The sequence below is a fragment of the Strongylocentrotus purpuratus genome, unplaced genomic scaffold (assembly GCF_000002235.5).
Source record: "Strongylocentrotus purpuratus isolate Spur 01 unplaced genomic scaffold, Spur_5.0 spur5_contig_870, whole genome shotgun sequence".
NCBI lineage: Eukaryota > Metazoa > Echinodermata > Echinoidea > Camarodonta > Strongylocentrotidae > Strongylocentrotus > Strongylocentrotus purpuratus.
The window spans coordinates 861,894-884,055 of record NW_022145580.1 but is presented as its reverse complement, the minus strand read 5'-3'; the positions used below and the strand labels follow the sequence as shown (position 1 = coordinate 884,055).

Here is a 22,162-nt window from a genome sequence, read left to right as displayed (position 1 = left end):
ACTATTTTCCTAGAATATTTGTCTATTCTCATCTAACAAACTGACCTTGTCTTCAATACAGGATACACCAATCACTGTTATGTACATAACTGTAAACAGTTAAGAGGGTTCCATCTCTCTCCCTCTTCCTCTCTCCCCCTCTTCCTCTCTCTTTAAACAGATTAACACAATGGGATTAGAGCAAATACACAGGTTCACAGGTCATACATGGTCATAACAAGGAGATAACATGTAACATGTTACATAATCATTACTCCTCTCCTTCTCTATTGTTGTCTAGGCTTGTATACAGGCAATGTTAAACAAAAACAGTAGCCCGCCCCTACAAGGAATTGAATATTTATTTAAATGATCTACATTCTATGTAACAGTGAAGGAGTTTTAAGTTTTTGAATGCCTTTTGTATGGTTTAACAGATATTGATGCTAATAAATGGGCTTGGTCTCATAAAGAGTTTACACACCTCTGGCTCTCAGCAGATGATATAGCATGTTGGTTTCTGAAAGTTATTATTGTGGGAAGTGTTAACCTATATTATGCTAACAAATTGTGGGTAATTGATTTGAGCTCATTGTCTGTAATTAGTACTTAATCAATTTCATAGCTCCCCTATACAACAACAGAATCTTGAATAGCACCATTAATTATGACAGCCTGCTTCCTCCAAGATGAATAAGATGGTTGATAACTATTTTGCCTTTCCTTTTAAAGTACACGCTGGAGCAGAGGTAATAAGAAAGTATGATTTTAATAATCTCCTTCTCAAAGGGACTGATTAAAAGGCCCTTAGGTGGAAACTGGGGTCTAATTTATTGTAAAGGTTATGAACAGCAGTAGGGTGTGAAAATTTACAGGCTATGAAATTATTAGACCTACTCTTGTGAGCTTTAAAAGATTTGACTTTGAACACGTACCAAAAGATTTCACTTTGTCTATTTTCAGATTAAATTAGACAATTCTCCTCATTATCTTGACCTGTAATAGGTATCATTTGCCTTCACGTTTACTTCCAACAGTATATCTGGCAGTATTGCACAATGACATTTTTTATCAAATTCAAAATCACATTTGATCGACAGAGTAATAATGTCAGTGTAAAATATTCGAATGATATATGGACAACAGTTTGTTGGGTAGATTTTGGGGAAAAAAGGTTAAAACCTTGGAATATGTTTTTTCTTAAAACACTCATTGTCTGTGTATCGATCCATCATGGTCCATCTGCAGGATCAAACAGCATATGGAAAGCATATGACGTTATTTCGTACAAGAATCAGATGGAAATATTATCGTTTCTCATGACATGTACAAATGTTTGACAAGCTTTACAACTCAGAATAACTAAATGTACACAGCTATAATACATGTACATGTAGTAATTATTGCTTGGTTGGCTGCCTATCTAGACCAATTACCATTCTTCTATAATGCATAGTCCTGTGGAATGAGGAACTCCATTAAAGAATTGTAATGTGTACTGTACTTTGCAAAAAGGTTAATGTACAGTTGTAAAGGCATATGTACGTGTATGGACATTTACATGTATAGTGCAGAATATGCAATAAAAGTAGATTGTAGCCCAATAATACTGTACAGAATAGATTGAACCTTATCAACGTGAAGGAGACAGAGTTCAGTTTGATTATATAAGCCTACATTTATAATCAGGGTTGTATTATTCTTTTTGCTTGGTGTGATGATAAATCGTCTGCACAGAACCAGAAAGGGCATCATACTCTTAAGAACATTTGAGTTGAATGCTCTTCTATATGCTCCCAGCAGATGAAATATCTTCTGTTCATATACAGAAGTAATCACGATCAGGCCTAATCATGTACAGACATAGATTTCATTCTATTTCTTTATTTATTTGAAAATAGGATTATAGAGAAGAGATAAATTTCTATTGCACAGAAGGATGATTCATAATCCTACTCTGTCTTTGGTTGGTATATTGACTTGCTCATAGTGAGTCAAGAAGAACATCATTATGTATTCGTTTGAAATGACGACCCCTGGGATAAGCTGTTTTATCAATGATATTGAATGAAACAGTTGTATGTACTGAAACTACTGTTATTTCATATCATACAGGTATCTGTCATACTAAGCAGGAACTGAATTGATTTATCACTGACATTTTGTTGATTTCTAAAGACACATATATTAGCTGTTAGGGCATGATATTAATTCCCAAATTCAAGGCTACTAAATGAAAACTCTCATACATTCATATTCTTATTTCAAAAAGATCTTCTGAAGAATGTTCTCATGGCACTGCATTTATAAAAATAGAATTATGTGTTTGGACTTTGTGTTTGGGGCCAGGAGAGCGTTAACAGGTATACTTTAACCCTAAGTTAACGCCCTCCTACTTTTTAATATATGATTTGTGCTTGTACATGTATATGTTAATATGAGTTACATGTTCTTCATGTACTATGAATTCAATTATATTCAGTTTATTTCACATCTCTTCATGAACATCAAATAACAATGTTAAGTACAGCAATTCAAAAATAATATGACTATGAAATGATGGAACAGATTTGCTGTATCATCAACATCATTTTCCCACCACAATTATTATTCATATTAGATCCCCATATGGGTGTATTCAATTAATTCTATTGGTTTGGAATTCCTACATGTACCTGTTGGACATTGTTGGTGCATGTACGTACCTGTATATTGTTGAAATATCTCCCTATTCAGTTGGGTTCAAAGTCCTACTTCATGTTGAATAAGCCAGCAGAGCTTTAGGAATATATCTTTTGTTCTGTTTGATAATAGACTTCAAAATATTTTCATAGAAACCAAATTTACTACCAATACAGGGTATTGGATTGCTATCATGCATTTGATATACATGTATGATTATCAGATGATACAATAGGTACCTTTGGGTACCATTATCATTTGTTTTGCAAGAAGGAATTTTTCTGTCACGTTTTAATGATAGACTTGTAGAACAGAAAAGTGCATTCCCCTTACCGTGTTTGCTGCCTTGCTGGTGTAAAGGCCGCAGTATTTTCGGAAGAAAAAATATTAAAAAGTCTGGGTGCGGCATATGCGCAACAACAGTAACAGCACGGATTTGTACATATGGGACTACAATGACTATACCAGTTAATGTACAACAGTACAGGACATTTCTAGAATAACTCTACATATTTTTGACGAAAAATAAACTTCATAACTTATTTTTCAAACAAAATCTACCAGTAGATCTAGATCTAAGTTCGTGCCATTAATTGCATCGCTACAAGAAGGGACCATTACGGAGCTAATGCGCATCCGGACAAAGTCTGCACCAAGTCTATTTTCTTGGTATCCATTTCAAGCAATTTCATTGTGGTAGGGATATATACATGTATAGGATACAAAATCTTCAAAATTGATGAAGATTTTCTAAATTACAATCATTTTTTAGGTAAACTTAGTTTTTTCCTGTAAATTTTATAAGAATATTGATGAATTTGGTATCAGGTTGTAGAAAAAATAGTGTTCTATAAGAAAATTATGAACATTTTTGTTTAGTCGCTTTTTTTTTCTGCTGTAAAATGTCAAAGTTGGGGGTGCAGCCTATGCAGCGCTGCGGCCTTATCGCCGGCAAATACGGTAATTCCTTCTTGAGTAGAAGTGCAGTTTACCAGATAGGAGTGCTTATCATACATGTACATGTACATGATAAGCATTACATGGGAAAGTTATATATAACAAGAAAAAAGGGCAAGGTGTTTGCTATCATTGATATTCATGCGTTAGTGAAAATTTGTCATGAATTTTCAATCATGTGGCATTACTTTCTTGATTATCTTGTGCTACCCACAACACCCTGGTATGTTATATTTGTGTACATACAAACAATTCCCTTTCAGTTTAATACATGCCTTGATTGCCTTCGTGGAATTGCGCATTTGGGGTATATACCCACTGACCAAGCCACCGACCACAGTCAACCACGGTGAATGCCAAGTTCATAATTGCATTTGGTCGTTAATAACCTGTGGTATTTATAGGAATTGTATGGGGCATACTTTCTAATTGGGAAATTGACATTGGTGTTGTGGTGGTGAGAAGGATCGTGAGAAGAATGGTGAGGATTTAGTCCAGTTCTCACTATCCAGTGTAAACTTGTTATAGTAAGTGAGATTAGATCTGCTGGCCATAGTGGTCAGTGTCATCATTTAGCTTTCTATTCAGACAGCGTAACAGCATGCATAGGATTGTAGGTAATTGGTCTTTACAATATTTACTATTTTTCATTTTGTCACCGATTGAGAAAATGGAAAATCAGCCCTTATATCTCAGTCACAGCCCCAAACTAACTCCGCCCGATTTTAAACCCACCTATTCTTGGCTACTATAGGGGTCATTTTATTTTGTATTTGTTCTGTAGTCCATCTGGTGTTGGTGTCATTGGTGTGACTCACCAAAGAGAGCTGGTATCTCTTTGGTATCACTAAGTGGTTAACATGAAGCTGATGCCCATCCCCTTCTGATTCTTAGAAGGGCTATAAGTGACATTCAAGTTGAAAACATCCACTGACAAATATGATAAAATCCTGAACATATGATCTTTAATAGTCCTATGTCTATTTTTTCTCAGTTTTGTACTCCAAAGGATAAATGAATAATTGAGAGAAGTTCCAACATGTCAACAACATGTAGTTAATATTTAGACTGAAACATTTTATATGAAGAAGTAAATTAGTGGTCCAAACTTTAAAACGGGATGGGTTTAGAGGTAGAAATGTACATCCTGCTCCTGGCCCTGTTTGCACCATTCTGCCAGGCACACAATACACTTGTGACGTTTCATTGAGGTTTAGAGAGAAAAGTGGTATATTCCAGTTCCATTGTCCCACTTCTATTGTACATGACAATACAAGGTGCATAGCTTCTTACACATACAAAGAAAGGCAAGGTTAAATGAGGCATGATAAAAGATGAATCAGATTCTTAAACAAATATGGTCAAAGATCCTTCTTATTTAAAAAGGTGGACATGATTTGATTTGGTTTATCTAGTACAATTACATTGAAACACAAGAAATGAAAAGAAATGTGACTTTTACAGCAAGAGCCATGAGAGCTACTAGTTGGCCTATAACGATAATCCCAATGGCATCTTCGAGTGAGTTAAATGTGAATTTTTGTTGAAATAATCCTATATTACTATACAAATCCTAAGCAGTATTTATGAACAAAGATTATCACCATGCCTACATACTTTACATGTTTGTCATTGTCTTCCTGGAAAAAAACAGTTGACCCTGTACCAAGAGGCTCTTTCCTTCCCATAAAGTTGAATAGAGGGTGTACGTAATAGTTGAATTGGTATTATTATGTAGGAATACTGGCATGGCTGATGTTTTCCCTTTAAACTGTTGAGTTGTAACCTGTAAGGGTGTATCTAGTATGGTCATCATCACTATTGCCATACCATGACTGTGACTGTTCCAGGGGATCTTGGGAGTCACGCTGAACCCTGGACACCCATCGGTCACCCAGTGAGGACAGATGACCATACAGTCATACTTTCTTCTTTAGAAATGAGATTAAAACTATAAAAGGGAGAAAGAAAAAAAAAAGTAAGATGTATGGTCTTGTATAAGTTTGCTCTGCTATGTGTCATTTATTGCATAGTTAACAGTAAATTCAGTAATTTTTTTCCAATTAATGTTATATTCTTCAACTTTCTCTGTGTTGCCCTGTTTTTTCTTCTTCTGGGGGGGGGGGGGGTACTGTTTACTCATTTTCTAAATTGTGATAAAGTTAAGGAAATATTTCTGTTTCTGATCTTTTTGTTTGCCCCAACCTCTAAAAGTTGAAATCATGTTTGCCTTTCCTATCCTGAGATACGAATCAAACAAAGTGATTTAGCTTTCTCATAAAGACATATCATTTTGACATATTGTTTCTTGTTAAAAGGAATGCTATTGAAAAATTCATGAAAAAAAAAAGAGATCAAAGCATTGCAAATCGCTGTAGTGTAGGCAGAACCAGATACATGTAGGATCATGAATCTTGATTGGATTAATCTTGTTTTGATCATGTATGTATCCTCTTCATGTGGTTTGGTTTGGGAGCAATGTTTATGGTATGAAACTGATACTTGTGTCACGTATTCATCTTCATTTATCATGGCATCACTCAGTAATAAAGACCTTAGTTGCGATCTTTTTTTCTTTCTTTCCCTGTTCTTCTATTTGTGGAGCCCATATACTCCTTTCCATATTTTGTTTTCTTCCTTCAACAGTGTTCAAAGTATTACATTTCTGCATGGTATACAAAGTACTTACAAATATTATAGAAAATATGGAGAGTCCACTGAACAGAAAAAAAATTACACAACATCACATGTAAATTTCTATATAAGTAATACGCTAAGGCTCCGCGGGGGGCGCGACGTCTCGGCGAGCCTTTGTATTCTATTGTTTTTTAATGAGATCGCCGACCCAAGTTGGTGCGGCTATCTCCTCCTGAACCCTCCCCTCCGGGTACCCGTGCCCGGTGCCATCGTCCGCGGGAGAGTCTACTCTGTGGAATTGGCTATACTCCGCCCGAGGTCCCCCTCCGTGTCGACGTCCAGGGCGAAAACAGACGCGATATGCATAATGCAGGATATGCGTGACGACAGAGATACCTCATGGATATTCAACATTACATCCGTAGACACACGACCGATGACTATCCACTCACATTAAGTTGCGTATTAAATGCTGTATGCAAAGGGCGGGATTACCGAGAGTAAAGCATCTTTCTATAGGATGTGCTTTGTTGTAGCTAGGATGTGCTTTGCATGTAGTAGCTGCACAAGAGATACACGGGGCTTCCCGTCGACGTCCAAACTTAGAGACCTATTTCCATCATGATTGCCGCGATTTTTATATAGTTTTCGTGAATGGAGGTATGAAATCAAAGCTTATTTTGTGATTATTACGGCCATGTATACTCAATTTTGATTATCATTTTCTAAAGGAAAGTTTTGACAAGAAAACCATTGGACTGACAATTCAGTCGCAAGCTAACTTCAGTCACCACACATCACAGTGCAGTAACTCCAGGAATCTCCAACACCGGCACCGGGCACCGCAGGCGTCCGAGGCCTGCGGCGACGGTGTTCGATCTTCGTGGAGTTACGCTGGAGTGTTATGTGTGTGAGTACAGCTGAGCTGAGCTCGAGTCGAAGAGATTTGACACTTTGAAATTGTTATCTGTTGGTTTGCATCATTATTGCCGCGATTTCAATATAGTTTCGTGAATAGATTTACGAAACCTGAGCTTAGAATTAGTAAAAGTATTACTAATGTCTACGTTTTTAAACGACTGTCTGATTTTCTATTGAAAATTTTACTTTGAAAAATAATTATCGAAATTTATGGTCAGAAATAATCACAATCTAGGGTCTATTATGTTACAGTTCTTGCATCAAATCAATGCATAAAAACTTAGTTATTGAACTAGAAAAATGTTTTTTTTTTAAATAGGCAATTATGAAGAAGGAAACCTGAAACCCTGAGTTGAGTGTATATTTGTTTCAAGGGGCCATAAACCCCCAAAAGCTCGGGGGTTACGTTCTTCAAAGTTGGGGGGGGGGGGGGGGGGAGAGATCAGATCGCAGCGAGTTGAGTGTATATACAATATAGGCGTGGGGTCCACGGGTTTCAAGGGGCCATAAACCCCCGAAAGCTCGGGGGTTTTAGGCGTTTAATTAGGGTCAGATGAGCATATTTTTAATACTTTATTTGTGACACTTGCGGGTCACTAATTGGCGTGGGGTCAATATGTTGAGTTGCGTAGTGTTGCTACCAACTACGCTGGCCTACGTTACTATATGCTGAGGGACAGAAAGGGGTACGCAAGATGAACGAAAACAAGTCAACATGTTTAATTTTTTTCGCGTACTTTCAGCGTGGAAACTTGACGCAGAAAGTACGCCTTTTTACGCAACACTATGCTACCCTACGCCAGATCGTCAAAGCAGTAAAAGCTTTCCACACAGTAAGCAACCATATAAGCAAACCTGTACGCCAGCCTACGCATAACCTACGCAGGGACTATTTTCCCATTAATACGCAGCCTAATTTCTGCGTAGTCGGTACGCCACACTACGGAACTCTACGCAGTTCCAGTGGCTCAAAGAATAACTACCGGTAAAGTTGGATCGTTTTTTAAATTTTTTTATATAAGGCCAAATTTAAAAAAAACATGTTTAGCGTCCTGTTTTTTCTGAAAAATGGGAAGGAGGATCGAGGCCCTTTTTTTTTTTTTTCTTTTTTTTTTCAAATGGCTGCTCCGTACATTTTCCCTGACATTCAGGCTATTTTTCAAGATGGCAGCCGACAATTTTTTTCTTTTCTTTTGTAAGATCAGAAATACATTTTAGCAGTGCTTTTCATGTTTTTTTTCTTAAAAAAAAAAAAAAAATGAGGCGGCCCCCAGAAAGGAAGCGGGTGGGGACGCTGTTTTTTTTCTATCAAAAAATTCAACAAAAAAAAAAAAAATCAAAAAAATTTCAAAAAAAAAAAAATAGGAGGCGGCCCCCAAAAAGGAAGCGGGCGGGGAAGCTGTTTAAAAAAAAAATAAATATAGGAGGTGGCCCCCAAAAAGGAAGCAGGCGGGGACGCTAAACATGTATATTTTTTTAATGGCCTGAATGGCAAATAACGTTGTTGGTGGTTTTAATTTAGACAGTCTCTATATATCTATTTACACCCCCCGCCCCCCTCTAGAATCCCGCGGATTTCCGCGGGTCCTGCTAGTGTTGTTATAATATTACACAGACACTAGTTGAAGCATGTGTTTTGTGAATTGACTTGAATCTCTTTTTATTTTACTCCCTCTTTGCAATTCTCTTTCTTATTGATTGCTGTTCTTCATTTTGTCTTTCTTTTTTTGCTTACATCTAGTTTGCTTGACTGAATTCTTATTTTCATGTTTTTGACCTGACATGTCAAGAGTGATTCTATTGAGTGAAATTCAGAAAGAAAGAGAGATTGACCCTCAGTAAAAGGGAACATGTGAAGGCCATATCAGGTTACCATAGCAACTAGTTGGAATCATCCATGCTACATATATTTAAGATATATTAGTATGATAATGATATGCTGTAATCAAGATTTGATTGCAGCATATGGCCTGTAAACCCTGCTCATTAAGTGGGTCCTAGCTTGCCCAATCAATATGTTTACATCAGGATGATATTTAGATATGAACAAAGAGAACTACATGTACATGCTGCCCTTGCCTCTGACTGTATTTGATTGTTTTTGACTCATAAAATTTTATGAAGCATTTATCTTGGTGCATAGCAAACTACATGATAGCACTTCCTCTTCTTTTAATCTTTGTGTGGCTTTGAAGTGAAAAAGATTGATTTTAAATATAGAATGGATTACTTTCTGTACATTTATATTTCTTGAAAGATGTCAAGTACTCTAGCATCTACATGTATGCAATGGAAACTACTACTGCCGTAGTTTGAGTCTTGATCAAATTTCATGATAGGTACTCGTTTTAAAATTTGATAATGCAATTGTTCAACATCACTTTTAAAGAGGTTAGTTATTTTTTTTGAAGTGAAATGAATAATTTCAGCTGTAAAGAGGCATGTCCCTAGCATGAATTACTTTTAAAAATGCTAAAAATTCAAAGTGAACTGATTTATCCCTCAGTTTGTTAAAGGATGATTTGTTGCCATAGCCAGAAATGCGTTTCTTGGAGAAACGTAGCCAAGAATATTCTTGTCTGGTCTGGGTGGAATTGCATCATATTTAGATATGAGCTGTAACCACTTAGAATGATTATCAATTTATTAAAGAGCTGCGATTTTTGCAGTAGAATACTCTCCAACATGCCCATGGAATTAAGACCAAATCCTTAGCCCTAGCTGTTGAAGCTTAACTCTACTCAGTTTATAGAAACATGATTCATTGGTAGGCGTATTGAGTTCAGTTAAAATCCCTGTTTCCTCTGATTTCAACCCAAATCTGGGATTGCGATACGTCGTGATTGGTTGTCTACTTGTTCCTCTGATGAGATCACGCACGCAAGGGGGCTGGCTGGTGGGAGCTTCTTAGATCAAATACACCCTCTGATCTTAGGGAGAGGGGGTAGTGGGTTCATAAAGAGTATGTACATACATGTATGAACTTCTTAGACTGTACATAATGTACATAACTCCATGCTTTGACTCAAACTTTAAATCTTCAAATTGAGATAACAAAAATTCTGTCATGAGGTATTTACATTCAATGAAAAAAATAAGCTCAAAACATTTTTATGTTAATATTTTATTGGTTAATAACTTCTTATATATTTTATGTGGTGTCTTATGAGTGATAAAACTATTTCCAATTTGTAGCAAAAATATTCTTCATGTCGCTTCCCATTGGATGATAAAACACCTGTATACCTGTAGCCTACAGTGTACATTATTTGCACTATTGATGTGCCGCAATCTCAAAGGTATATTAAATATATTTAATCTTTGTTAAAAAAATATAATTTACAATTTTGAATTTTGAATCCTGCTTTTTATTCAAAAGTTCAATAAGTTTGGATTGAAACATGATGGTGTCACAGTATGCTTACTTCACTTGAAAATGACTTGAAAGTAGACATGTTGTTTCTTAGCTCATAATTCATATAAACACGTACACATATTCATCTTGACATAATCTCAGAGCAATAATTAGTAACCCCCAAAGGAGAGCAAGTTTTAAATCTTTTAATACAGGTTCTCTAGCAGTTTAAAATATTTTGAAAGAAATCATCTGGGTCATTGACCATCAAGATGATCCAAGAAAAATAGACATTTGACCAAATCTATGGTGGCCTTGTTCCGTAATATGTTTAAAAGCTTCTGTTTATTATTGGTTGACCACAGAATAATTGATAATTTACGTTGGCTTTCCCTTTAAGACCCGTGGACATAATTTATGAGCGGGCATATTTGCGAGCAGTGCTAGCTGACTGAGCAGGGGTTTCCGAATATCATAATTTACGTGACTCATATTGATGTTGTGGGGGAACTTTGGACTGCCGACAGGACAGGCAGGTTTAGCTAGGAGCGACTTAACATTTATGATTTTGGGGAATCATGGGCAAAATTAAAAGGTCATGAGTTACCGTGGAAATTAATATTTAGGATGAGCCAGAGTGGGAGTGGGGGATAAGATTATCAAGGGAGGGGAGAAGGGGTGGTTCGTTAAGCCAACATGCTGAAATAGACATAAAACAGCACTTTATACAAGTAATCCTAATCGAGTGAATGTCATAGGGTATACCCTTTCCCTTCTACAATGTATGTATATGTAGATAGAGTCAAGTCATCTTCATCGTTATTCTACCTATCAACCTTAGCAGAGTTATATATATACATGTATATTTTAGCAATCTTCAGTCCATACAAATTTCTGTTGATTCTGCTATGAAATCAACATAATTGAAACAAAATAAGTCATGAATTTGAATGAAAAACTGCATTTACTGTTCTCTGCTAATGCAATATTTTGACATGAAGTCTGCTTTTTAGACTATACATTTTTAATAAATTTCTCCAACCACAATGTTTACCTGAAAATTGATATAAATGATTGTAATATATACTAACCCATCTGTGGTATCATGACAGTCAGGACTATAGATACAAACAAAGAAAGATTAGAATAGAATGCTTGCCTTCTCATTGCCCTTATGGATAACTACATTGACTGACAGACAGACTGACTGACAGACATGTCTTGCCTATATAGTCTTGGTCGATAGACACTTGAGATGCAATGTCTCCGTGCTATGGAATAATGAAGAAGACATTGTTGGAAAATTCGAAATCACATGAATGAATAAACATGTATAAAAATACAAAATGTGCACAAGAAAGTTCCTACAGGTACATAAAATTAAGATGCACTAGGAGTGTCCAATTCAAGCTTTCATTCTCATTATATTTTGAAAATGGTATAGTGAAATGCGGAATAGAATGAAAATTCATAGCTGTGTGGATTTTTCTTGCTTATTTTGATATATGCAAGTTTCTTTGGTTACAGCTAGACACTCCAAAACACAGTCCTTTTGTTACATTGCCATAAAATTTCCCTGCATAAGTTCAAAAGTTTGATAGAACTCCACTTTTACTTCTTGAAAAATCTTTTGCCAACATTTATAGTTCGTTTAAAATTTGTGTTTTGTTTATTATCATTGATCCTATTATTTATCAAACAAACACATGTCAAACCTATTTGTATCACTCTAGTACTAGCACGTGCCTAATGTGGAGTCATTAATAACCAGAATTGACCTGGCCTGGGACTGTGTACTTGTTGATGGTAGACTAGTTGTGGTTTTGACTCATCCTGTTTCCTCTATAGCTGGAAGAGCCTGTAGTAAACAAACGTCTCCAGCATCGCTCATCTCCTCAACATCTAGTAGATCAGACCTGGTCCTATACATGTACATCCTCGGCGGCGGCTGGACAACGTTACTTGTTTCTCTATAGATCTGTTTGTAGTATACATGTACACTTCTGAAGAGTTCTAGAGTGATCTGTGTGGATATTTTGCAGTTGATATCAAGATCGCAGTTTTTCAATCAAGCACTGATCTCCTAAAGATCTCAACTAGCATCTGCATCGTACACAGTCTCAATACATTCTAGGCAGCTGTTGAACTTCTCTGTGTCAGCCATCTTTTCTTGTTTTATTTGTCTATACGTTCAGTACATGAAACCAGCGTCTTCGTGATCTGTGCAGATCCATGAACTTTGCAATTAGTTCTGTTTGATTTATGTTGGGATTGCAAGTTTTCATTGGAGCTCCTCTTCAGACAATGTTGTTGTGAAAGCCCCAATATTTGAGTATCATAAAGGCCTCATCCATGCCATTCAGCAATCGGTCCATCTGTCAAATTTGAAATATGCAGGCCTATCCTCGGTGACATGTTGAAAACTTTGAAAGTTCTGATTACTTGTGTATCACTTCTTTTAAATTGGAATCTTACATTCTATGAGTCATTGAGTTTTGTGTACAAGGGTCTGAGATAGAAACCCAGTCTGTAGAAGGATTGATAACTGATATTCGAGGATCCAGGAGAACAATTGGACATTAGATAGTTTGTGTTTATTTGTTTATAATGTAATTGATGTTTGGCCTCAATCATACTACATCTTCAAACATCACCCTTATTGTGCCATTGTTACATTATTCAGCTAGTGCACATTATATAATCATAGGATTAATGTTCCTGGGCATGCAGTCAAGGTAGGCCACAAAGACGGTGATAAGCATGTCCTTTATCTCTGCTTTGCTCTTGCTTTGTTTAGACCTTACTTCAAACTTCCTGCATTCGTTCTCACAGATCTCTACAATAGGGCCCCAAATCAGCGAACCAATGCCATAGATACGCACACTCGATCTACTGAATATCTAATAGGATCAAAGAAACCTTAGTCGGAAGTAATCGCATCATTTAGGTGTGCCGCTTTGGACATGTTCTCAAGAAAGCTCCGAGACATACATGTAATTCTTGGCATGTGCGTCTATATAGGTTTATATTATTCTGCAATATTATCGGAAGGCACATTCTAGAGAGAGAGAGAGAGAGTGGTATCCACAATACGGACTTGTTTATATCGCCTGCCTGGGAGTCACAACGGAAGTGGAATATGTTTTCTTAATTGATACTTCATTGTCCTAGGAAGTATACAGGATATTGGTGTGAACATGCAGACCTACATTGTCTTCCTGCTAATTAGACGAGCAAAAAATTGCTGAGAAAGGACAAACAATTTTTGATCCATTGGTAATTCTGGCTTTGACCTTCATGGTTGTGGATATTCATGTAGCTGTGCATGAAGAACCTTTGAATTTAAATGGCATCATATTCATGTCTGATCGTACAGATTGTTCAGAATTGTTCTCATGAGACCTGCTGTTTATACTATCTGTCGTATCTTGTAAAGAAGTAATACCGAATGATGTTCTTCAATTTCAGCTGTGCTGTTTGACATTTTGGACATGTATAGTTCTGCAAATGCAATCGCGTAAATTGCACAGGAGGAATGATCGTACAAGTCAGCCCTTTATGTTTTATTCATGTGTGCATAAAAGTGTAGTCACATACTGCACATGACGTCGGATGTATCGCGACCGACCGGGCTAGCTATGTATGCTGATCTGTCAGTACATCACTAGTGACTCCATACACAGCTGTCAGTAGCACTCACAGGCTTCATATGGAAGTCTGGATGCTGTTGCTCTACTGTCTTCACTAGATGCTGAAAGGCAGTTAGTCACATGGGATTATAGTGGATCTGTTTGGAATACATGCTATCCTATAAATACTTTAGGAATAGAACATATTGTATGGTGTATATAGAGTTGTTGAATTGCAAAGCTGGTCAGTGAGGACCATCTCATTATTTCCCTACTGAGTGGACATTGATGTAGGTGGTCAGTGAAGACCGTTTCATTATTCCTGTACTGAGTGGATATTGATTTAGGAAACATGTCGTCATCAGATGAAGAAATGTCTGAAAATGATTTTGAGTGGTAAGTCTTGAATAGTTGTAATGGCTAGGTTAGAAAAGAATTGACTTTGTTAGCACACTGTCTTCAATGATTGCACTGTGGTAATCTTTAATCACTACACATTCCTGTGTATATGAAAGCAGACTTTTAAACAATGTTTTTGTTTTGTCCCACAGTATGATAATTAAATGTGTAATAATGTGTGGTAGGAAGATCTTTATTCAAATCTAAACTATGTAATATGTTTTCAGAAGTTTACCAAGTGTTATTAATTTACATCCTGTGCTGAGTTTCAGAAAGGTACATTTATAAAATGATTTCACAACCTTCGCCTGGCTTAAGCTAATGACACGTAACGTACTCCCTTGTCCAGCCTTATTTTTGTATTTTCGTATTGAAATGCTTTTCTTATATAGTTTGTTGTATTATGTTATACAAAAAATGTATGTCTAAATGCAAATACATGTAGAAATTCAAAACATGTTCCATCCAATCATACAACTTATTCCCAGCGAGATATCTCCATGCTCCTTTGAATTGTTTGACAAATTTTCAGATCGTTTGCCAAAATTCATCTCGCATTTTACAGTCAGTTTCTAACAGAAGTTGTACACTGTAAAACCAGAACATTTTGCCACTTGAAATGATTGAAAATTGCTAATTTTGAAATTGTTTCAGCTGTGATTCACTTGTTTCATGGCTTATATTTTCATGATCTGAAGCTCTTGTGCAATTTGCCTATAACACTTTTTGCATTATTTTATCAGCATTAAATACAGAATTTCAAAAACATATATTCAATTAATTTGTTGTTGTTGTATTATTGCTCATTTCAGGTGCTGGGACCTGGCTGACATCAACATGTCCACTGCAGTAACAGCCAGTCGTAACCCAAGCGGCAGTGAGAAGTCTACCATTAGTTCCAATGTACGCAAGCTAAGGCATCTCTTTGAGGAGCAGTCAACCACCACGGGCAAGCCTCCACCTGCCCCAAGACTAGTCAAGACAACCGATAACATCAATGCCAACACCGCAACTAGCAATGCTAGCAATGCAGCCAAGTCCTCACTGTCTGGGGTTGTACTACGACACAAAGAATCAAAGTCAGTTCATGGTCGTCCAAGACCTGCCAGCAATGAGTATAATGTAAACGTTCAACAGCGACTAAGCGGGGACTTTACAGGTGTGCCGGTGAAAGGCTCAGGGGAGGGTAATGGAGAAGACCCAAGGAAGAGGTTCACAAATGTCCTCAAGAAGTTTGAGGCTGCGAGTAGCCCTCCTATCCAACGCAGGGCAACAACAGGTCCCAGAAGGACCAGTAGTAGCCCACCTACAAGTCCTCCGGTCTTCAAGAAACGCATCCATGAAAATGTGGACAGATCTGGAGAGCCGTTTGGGGTTGGTATCCGCAGGGACTCTGCGTCAGAGGTATTCGAATCCGATGACAATGTATCACATTCCGCTTCAAATGGTGATGAAGTAATAAATTCAAAGTATATACCACCTGTGGCAAATATACCTAGTGAAGACAGATTAAAGGATTCTCTTCCTAAAGCGAATGGAGATATTAACAGAGATGTAGAAGCTACCAAAGCCATACCAATGGACGTTAGTAATAAGGAGACTGTCGTAGCTGAAGATTCTAAGGTTGTTATGAGGAGAAATCGCTCCTCAAGGCAATCAGAGGATTCCAGTGCTTCCACAAGAAGATGGAGTTTTGGCCAGTCGGCGAGACCATTCTCTCGGGAGTACAGTGATGCAGAGATTCATCATGTAGATCCACCAAAGAAAAAGGAGATGCCTGCCTCAGATATTATTGCAATTAATCGGCCTGATATTGATTATGCAGAAAAGTTGAATGTGGATGTTGAGAGCAGTCGGCGCAAGAATGTTCCAGAGGTGCCATCTAGGAGGTCTAATCACGCCGCTGCTCAAGAAAGAAGCGTAGACACGAAAAAGCCGCAAACACAATCGATTGATGATGAGTATTCAGTTAATGACATTCATGAAGCGTTAAGCCAATCACCATATTCCTCTAAGAACATTCCCAGTAAGACTGAAGACGTTCCCTTTCCAGAAGTCAAAGCACAGAGCCATGAACCTGTAAGAGCTACCGTATCTGGCAAAGTGGAATCAGCAGGACTTGTGGCTGAGCTGAGTTCTGGATCCAAGGAGGAGAGACCTGATATCGTATCTGATCTTCCTTCTGAAGGATCATGCTCATTCCTCTCCCCTACACCCTCTATGGAAGATGATATCTCTAAGAATCGCATCAACCTGACAGCAGAAGCCATCACGTCTGATGTATCTCCTAGGAGTCGTGATGGTGGTGGTGGTCTAATCACCTCTGGTGGTGGTGGTGGTGGTGGTGGAGCTAGTACCGACATCCTTGCCATGGCCATGTCCTTACCAGAGTCAACCCTGGACAGCGATCAAGAAGAAGAAGATGAAGAAGAGAGAAGCGAGGATGACGAACCTCCGCACTTTGAACCGGATGACTCGGACATCACCGATGACTCTGAGGATGCTGTGGGTGGTTACGACCTGATGAATGATAAGGATGATGATGAGGACATTCGTCACGAGCCTGATAGTGCTCGTGGAACTCTAGAGGAGCTTGAGGACTCTGTAGAGGATCAAGGCTATGATACATCATTCAACATTGGAGGGTTCATGCCTGGTGAAACCAGAGCTGGTAGTGATGATGATTCAACGGAACAGTCGTCATCTTCAGGAGAGGAACATTCTCCAGATGATACGGTAAGTGGTCAAAACTCTTTCCTTTTCTTTTAATTAAAACGAGTAGAAGACATGCCATTAAAACAGAACTTTTTGTGGCATGATAATGAGTAACAGCTGTTCATGTGGAAAGAAATTTTGCGATTTGTGAAAATTCATTGCCCATGTCAGTTATTGACTACATTCACAACATGAAACTTTCCTGAATCTGAGCCATTCATGATGTTCTCAGAAGTTTTATGTTACCAACATTTCTTGTTTGTAACACTAGTTTGCATAATAGTATTATAGACATTTAGCTGTCCATTTATTCTGGAAATTCATTGATGTACATGTACTTTAAAATAATGTACTTGGATTTTTTAAAATAATAATAAGGAGACCAACCTAAACTAAAAAATCAATTTAGGCATGCAATTAATTCCCTAGGTTTCCCTGTATAGAGACCAGTTACCCATTAGACTAACCCAGAGAGATTAAACTGTCTTTGTTTCTGAGAGCAGTAGAAGTGTTATTGACACGCTTGTGTTCTTAACATGGTGATTACAATAGGAAATAATACTAGGACCGCTTTATGACCTTACTGTATCCATGGTTACCACTTTGTAGTGGAAAAGCAGTAAATCATTATATTGTCATGACAGAAAGTGTCCTCTAAAGATTATATTGATAATAAATATACGAAAGTGATAATTTAAAAAAGACATATAGGTTAGCAACGTTAAGAATATCTACTGTAATACTGAGAGATAGGCAGGGCTAAAAAGTAATGGATTGTGGCTGCTACAATGTAAAGATTTTAATTGTTTGAGTTATTGACAGAACTACTTTCATGCACTTACATTTAGGTTTTAATTTTTATGTGCTTTGATTCAAGTTTCATGGGACAGAAACAGGACTAGCTGGCTGGGGAGGGGGGGGGGGGGGGGGAGGCGGAATTGGATGTTGAGAAATTTGTGCATGTACATGGAAAATATTTATATATATATTAGAAAATTTATGAGAAGAGAAGAGAAACTTAATGTGGGTATTTCATCTTTATTGCCCCAGACTTTAAACCAAACTCGCTCTTCTTTGCCCTTCCCCTCACAAATTTAGAGGAAGTAGTTTATAAGATCAAGGATGCATAAACTATCATGTTTCAATATATGTCTGATTTGAGGAGAAGATAAATGGGTTTCACTCAAGTTATGATAGTATCTCCTGGGATCTCAAAGGAAACATGGGATGTGCTATCTATCCTGCAGACTACCTACCCACCATGGTTTCAGACCACTGCTTACTTTATAGCTGAGCACTATAGAATCTTAACCTCATGAAATATATTTTTATAATGTCCTAAAAACTGGCTTGGTTGCCATGCAGCTTAATAGTCACTGTTGCATCTATAGTGAATTCATGAATTATAAGAAAGGCAAGTGTATGTGATGTAAAGTAGAGACCACATTTACTTGCAAGTTCGTACGTTGGCCTACATTGTGTTCATCTCATTATTTTTCATATACTTTCAAATGAGCATATAGGAGAACTACATGTCTTTATTACTGTGGTTGGTGCATAAAAGAAGGAAGGAAAGTAATTTATAAACCCACAAATCAAATACCATAGAACGTTAGTCATGTACGTGTATTTTTGTGAATTAATATAAGAACGACAAACAAAGAAAGGCAAAATATATTATGCGGTTTCACAATCATGTTCATTAAGCTTCATGTGTTCAAGAAAGAACATGTGACTAATGTGAAACCAATATTACAAACCAGTCCTGATTAGTGTATAGAAAGTGCACATCCAGCCATCTGCAGGGTATACCACAGTACATGTATTCCAATTCATTTAAAATGACAAATTCCCTTTGTAGTTACGTCTATGTCAGCCCGACACCCCCATGATCCCTTGAGGCTAAACCAGTTTCCTCCCATTCTACTGACTGCATCGCGTCAACTCTTCATCACATCAATACTTCATCAATGGAATTAACCATTCATCCATTAATCAGACCATTTACGGATTTATAAGAGTTCATCAAATTGGCAATCAATGGAGCAGGAATCACTTCCACTTGATTTGTTGTTGAGGTGATGTTTCATTAGCTCACCTCTTAGTCATACCAAATCTCAATGGTGTAGCTAACTTTTAGTTAGGACAGAGTGAGAGACTGCCCCTCTCTCAATTAGATAGGGAGGGGGGAGGGCACTACTATAAAAAGAAGATGCTGTGACCCCCTAGATCACCAACCCTTCATTCAACAGCCTTTTCAGTTTTCACATGTATTCTCTAAATAAGTAATACGCCCCCTCCTCCCCCTTTATTGCCTAATCCATGCTCCACCTTAGCTTCTGGGTAGATACATGTAAAGTATGAGAAAGAATGAGAAGAAAACCAAATTTACCCAAAGAAAGAACAGGGAGAAAAGAAAACTTGTATTACTATATGCTATACTAGTCCCACATCTACCTTGTGTTCGATATCGTCTTTTGAGAGCACCCTTCTGACTCCCAAAGATACAATTCTATGTTACATGATCAGTCGGCATGCAAGCCTTGAGCTAGCTAAGCTGAAAGTTAGTCATAGTTTATATGGGGTTAGGTTTGTATTCCACTCATGTTCAAGTCCCTCTCAATTAGAGGCAGTCGGGAGAGAGATGTACACTCATCTATTATCATATGAACATGTCTCAATGACCATGTTCTTGGTTTCTGTGGCATTAATCTCTTCAGAGACTGTGTTCATTGCTTTTTAGAAAAGAATTTAAATTACATTTTCTCTTATTCTATTTTGAGTTGTCATTTGTCTCCTTGAGTGTTACATACATGTACACAATGACTGCTGCTTGTAAACTATAGAACTGGAAAGGAGATTGGGTCAACTGATTTTCATAGGGAAAGAAGTAAACACATACCGATACCGATGACCACATTTGCTCATGTCATACTGCAATACATGGTCAGTATTGAGGAAGTAATCCAAGAAAATAGTAGCTCATATTTACACAGTAGGAAAACTAGGAATGCAAAGGCAGCTACTAAATAAATGAACAGTTCTATTACATCATACGAAATGGTAGCTCCTATTTGCAGAGTAGGACTGCAACGGTAGCAAATACATTCAACATCATGAGCTCCGGCCTCCTGTAATTTGATTATTGTGCTGACATGTACCGTGTACTCTCAAAGATATTACATATATTTATTTCAATGATTATGACTGAATCCTGCTTATAGTCTGTAATATTTATACAGCAAAATGAATTACTTTTCCAAGTCTTTGTTGTCATCATCGTAATCATTGCGTTTTTCCAGAATTTTGTTTTCATGTGCTTGATATTAAATGGATATCCTGTATTTCCTTTTTGTATTATTTAAATGTAATTTCAGAAAAATGATTCATTGTATTGTTTACATTCAATTATGTTGCAGTTATCTTCACGGAAAAGGGGAAAACCAAAGGTAACAACTTTCTTTAATTACCAAGCAATCATAAATATTTACTTGCTGCTGCTTATGGTATATCATCCTTATAATCCCATAGCATCATATTATATTACTCCAAACTACATGAACCTCTCAAGTAGCTGCAGAATTTTATGAAATTGTTTTGTGAAAAGATTACAACTGTTTCATTATCGCAGTTGTGGGCCCTGAATTTACTTGCCAAATTGTAAGATGAAAGACTAAAATGCTCTGTCTAAAATTTATAGAGAATTAAGATGTGAATTTTTCTTTCATTATTATTATCAGTATTTACTGTTCTCGATAATTTGATAGTACCCTGCAATGCAGGAGTTCCCCTCCGTGTAGACCCTGTACCTGCAGCTCTGTCAAGTGGGAGTTTACCTACATTGGCTGTTGAGGACTTCACTTGAGTTTTATTCAAATATGGCAAATATTTAGATTACCGGTAATGATTATTACATTGATAACAGAGGCAGAAACTTAATCTTTATTTTGCTCAATGCATTAACTATTATGCCAAATATAATCTAATGATTAAAAAAACCTTAAAGTCCAATGGTCTGCAGTATTGTGAAGAACCTGTTGTGTTCTTCTGATAACTTGCTAATTTGTCATGCATTTTCGATCACATGCATATTTACAAGTGTGTCATACTTTGAGTATATGGAATGATGGTATTAGATTGCATAGAATAAGCATTTCTGAACACACATAGGTGTTGTAAAAAGGTGTGGATGATGGGGCACAGTAAATGAAAACATGTTATAAGTTCAGTAGGTTTTTATTGGAGGGGAGAAAACATGCCCCCTGTGACCCCTTGGATGTAAGATGTTAAGCTGTTATCATCTTACTCAGTATAAACACATCATACATGTATGTACAATGTATGGGCTTAGGGAGACTAATATTCATGCCTTAAATAGCAACTAACACAACTGGTGGAGGCTTAGAGACATCATAGATGTATTAAGCGCTATATAAAAGCGGAATTTTTTTAAACATATATCAGCTTTCATATAATCTGCTCTTTAAAAACAGATCTATTTAAAAGATTTTAATACATGAACATGGACATGTACATTGTATTTATAAGCTCATGATGCAATCATATCTTATTTCAAATATTTTAGATGCTTGCTGGTAAAAACTTTGTTGAAATCATTATATTGTATTGAAAGGGCAACTATTGTCCATTTCTTTCAAGTTTCATGTCCGTGTGGCGATTATTTTTAGAAAAGATTGCTGTGACATTTACAAATTTACTATATATCAATGAGATATCTATTCACTTGGTTTCGTATGTGACTTGCCGAGATATACATGCAGGCATAATGTGAACGTACTACAGGCATTAATGTTCGTCCCATGCCTTATTGATACCAAAATCCTCTATTTACAGATGTCAATTTATTCTCACTGCTTGTACAATGTAT

At 37.0% G+C, this 22,162-nt stretch overlaps 1 protein-coding gene across 3 annotated transcripts in view; it reads left to right on the top strand.

Annotated features, from left to right (window-relative positions):
• The window catches only part of LOC115920570, a 73,950-nt gene that overhangs the window by 11,368 nt on the left and 40,420 nt on the right, over positions 1-22,162 (top strand). Inside the window, exons 1-3 of one of the 3 annotated variants that reach the window (XM_030976542.1) lie at positions 13,465-14,556; positions 15,372-17,295; positions 20,694-20,723. In XM_030976542.1, the coding sequence (XP_030832402.1) occupies positions 14,513-14,556; positions 15,372-17,295; positions 20,694-20,723 (1,998 nt within the window). In that variant the 5' untranslated portion in view covers positions 13,465-14,512. Of the gene's footprint in view, positions 1-13,464; positions 14,557-15,371; positions 17,296-20,693; positions 20,724-22,162 lie in introns of those variants that run through there. The other 2 variants (XM_030976557.1, XM_030976549.1) reach the window with 2 other exon arrangements.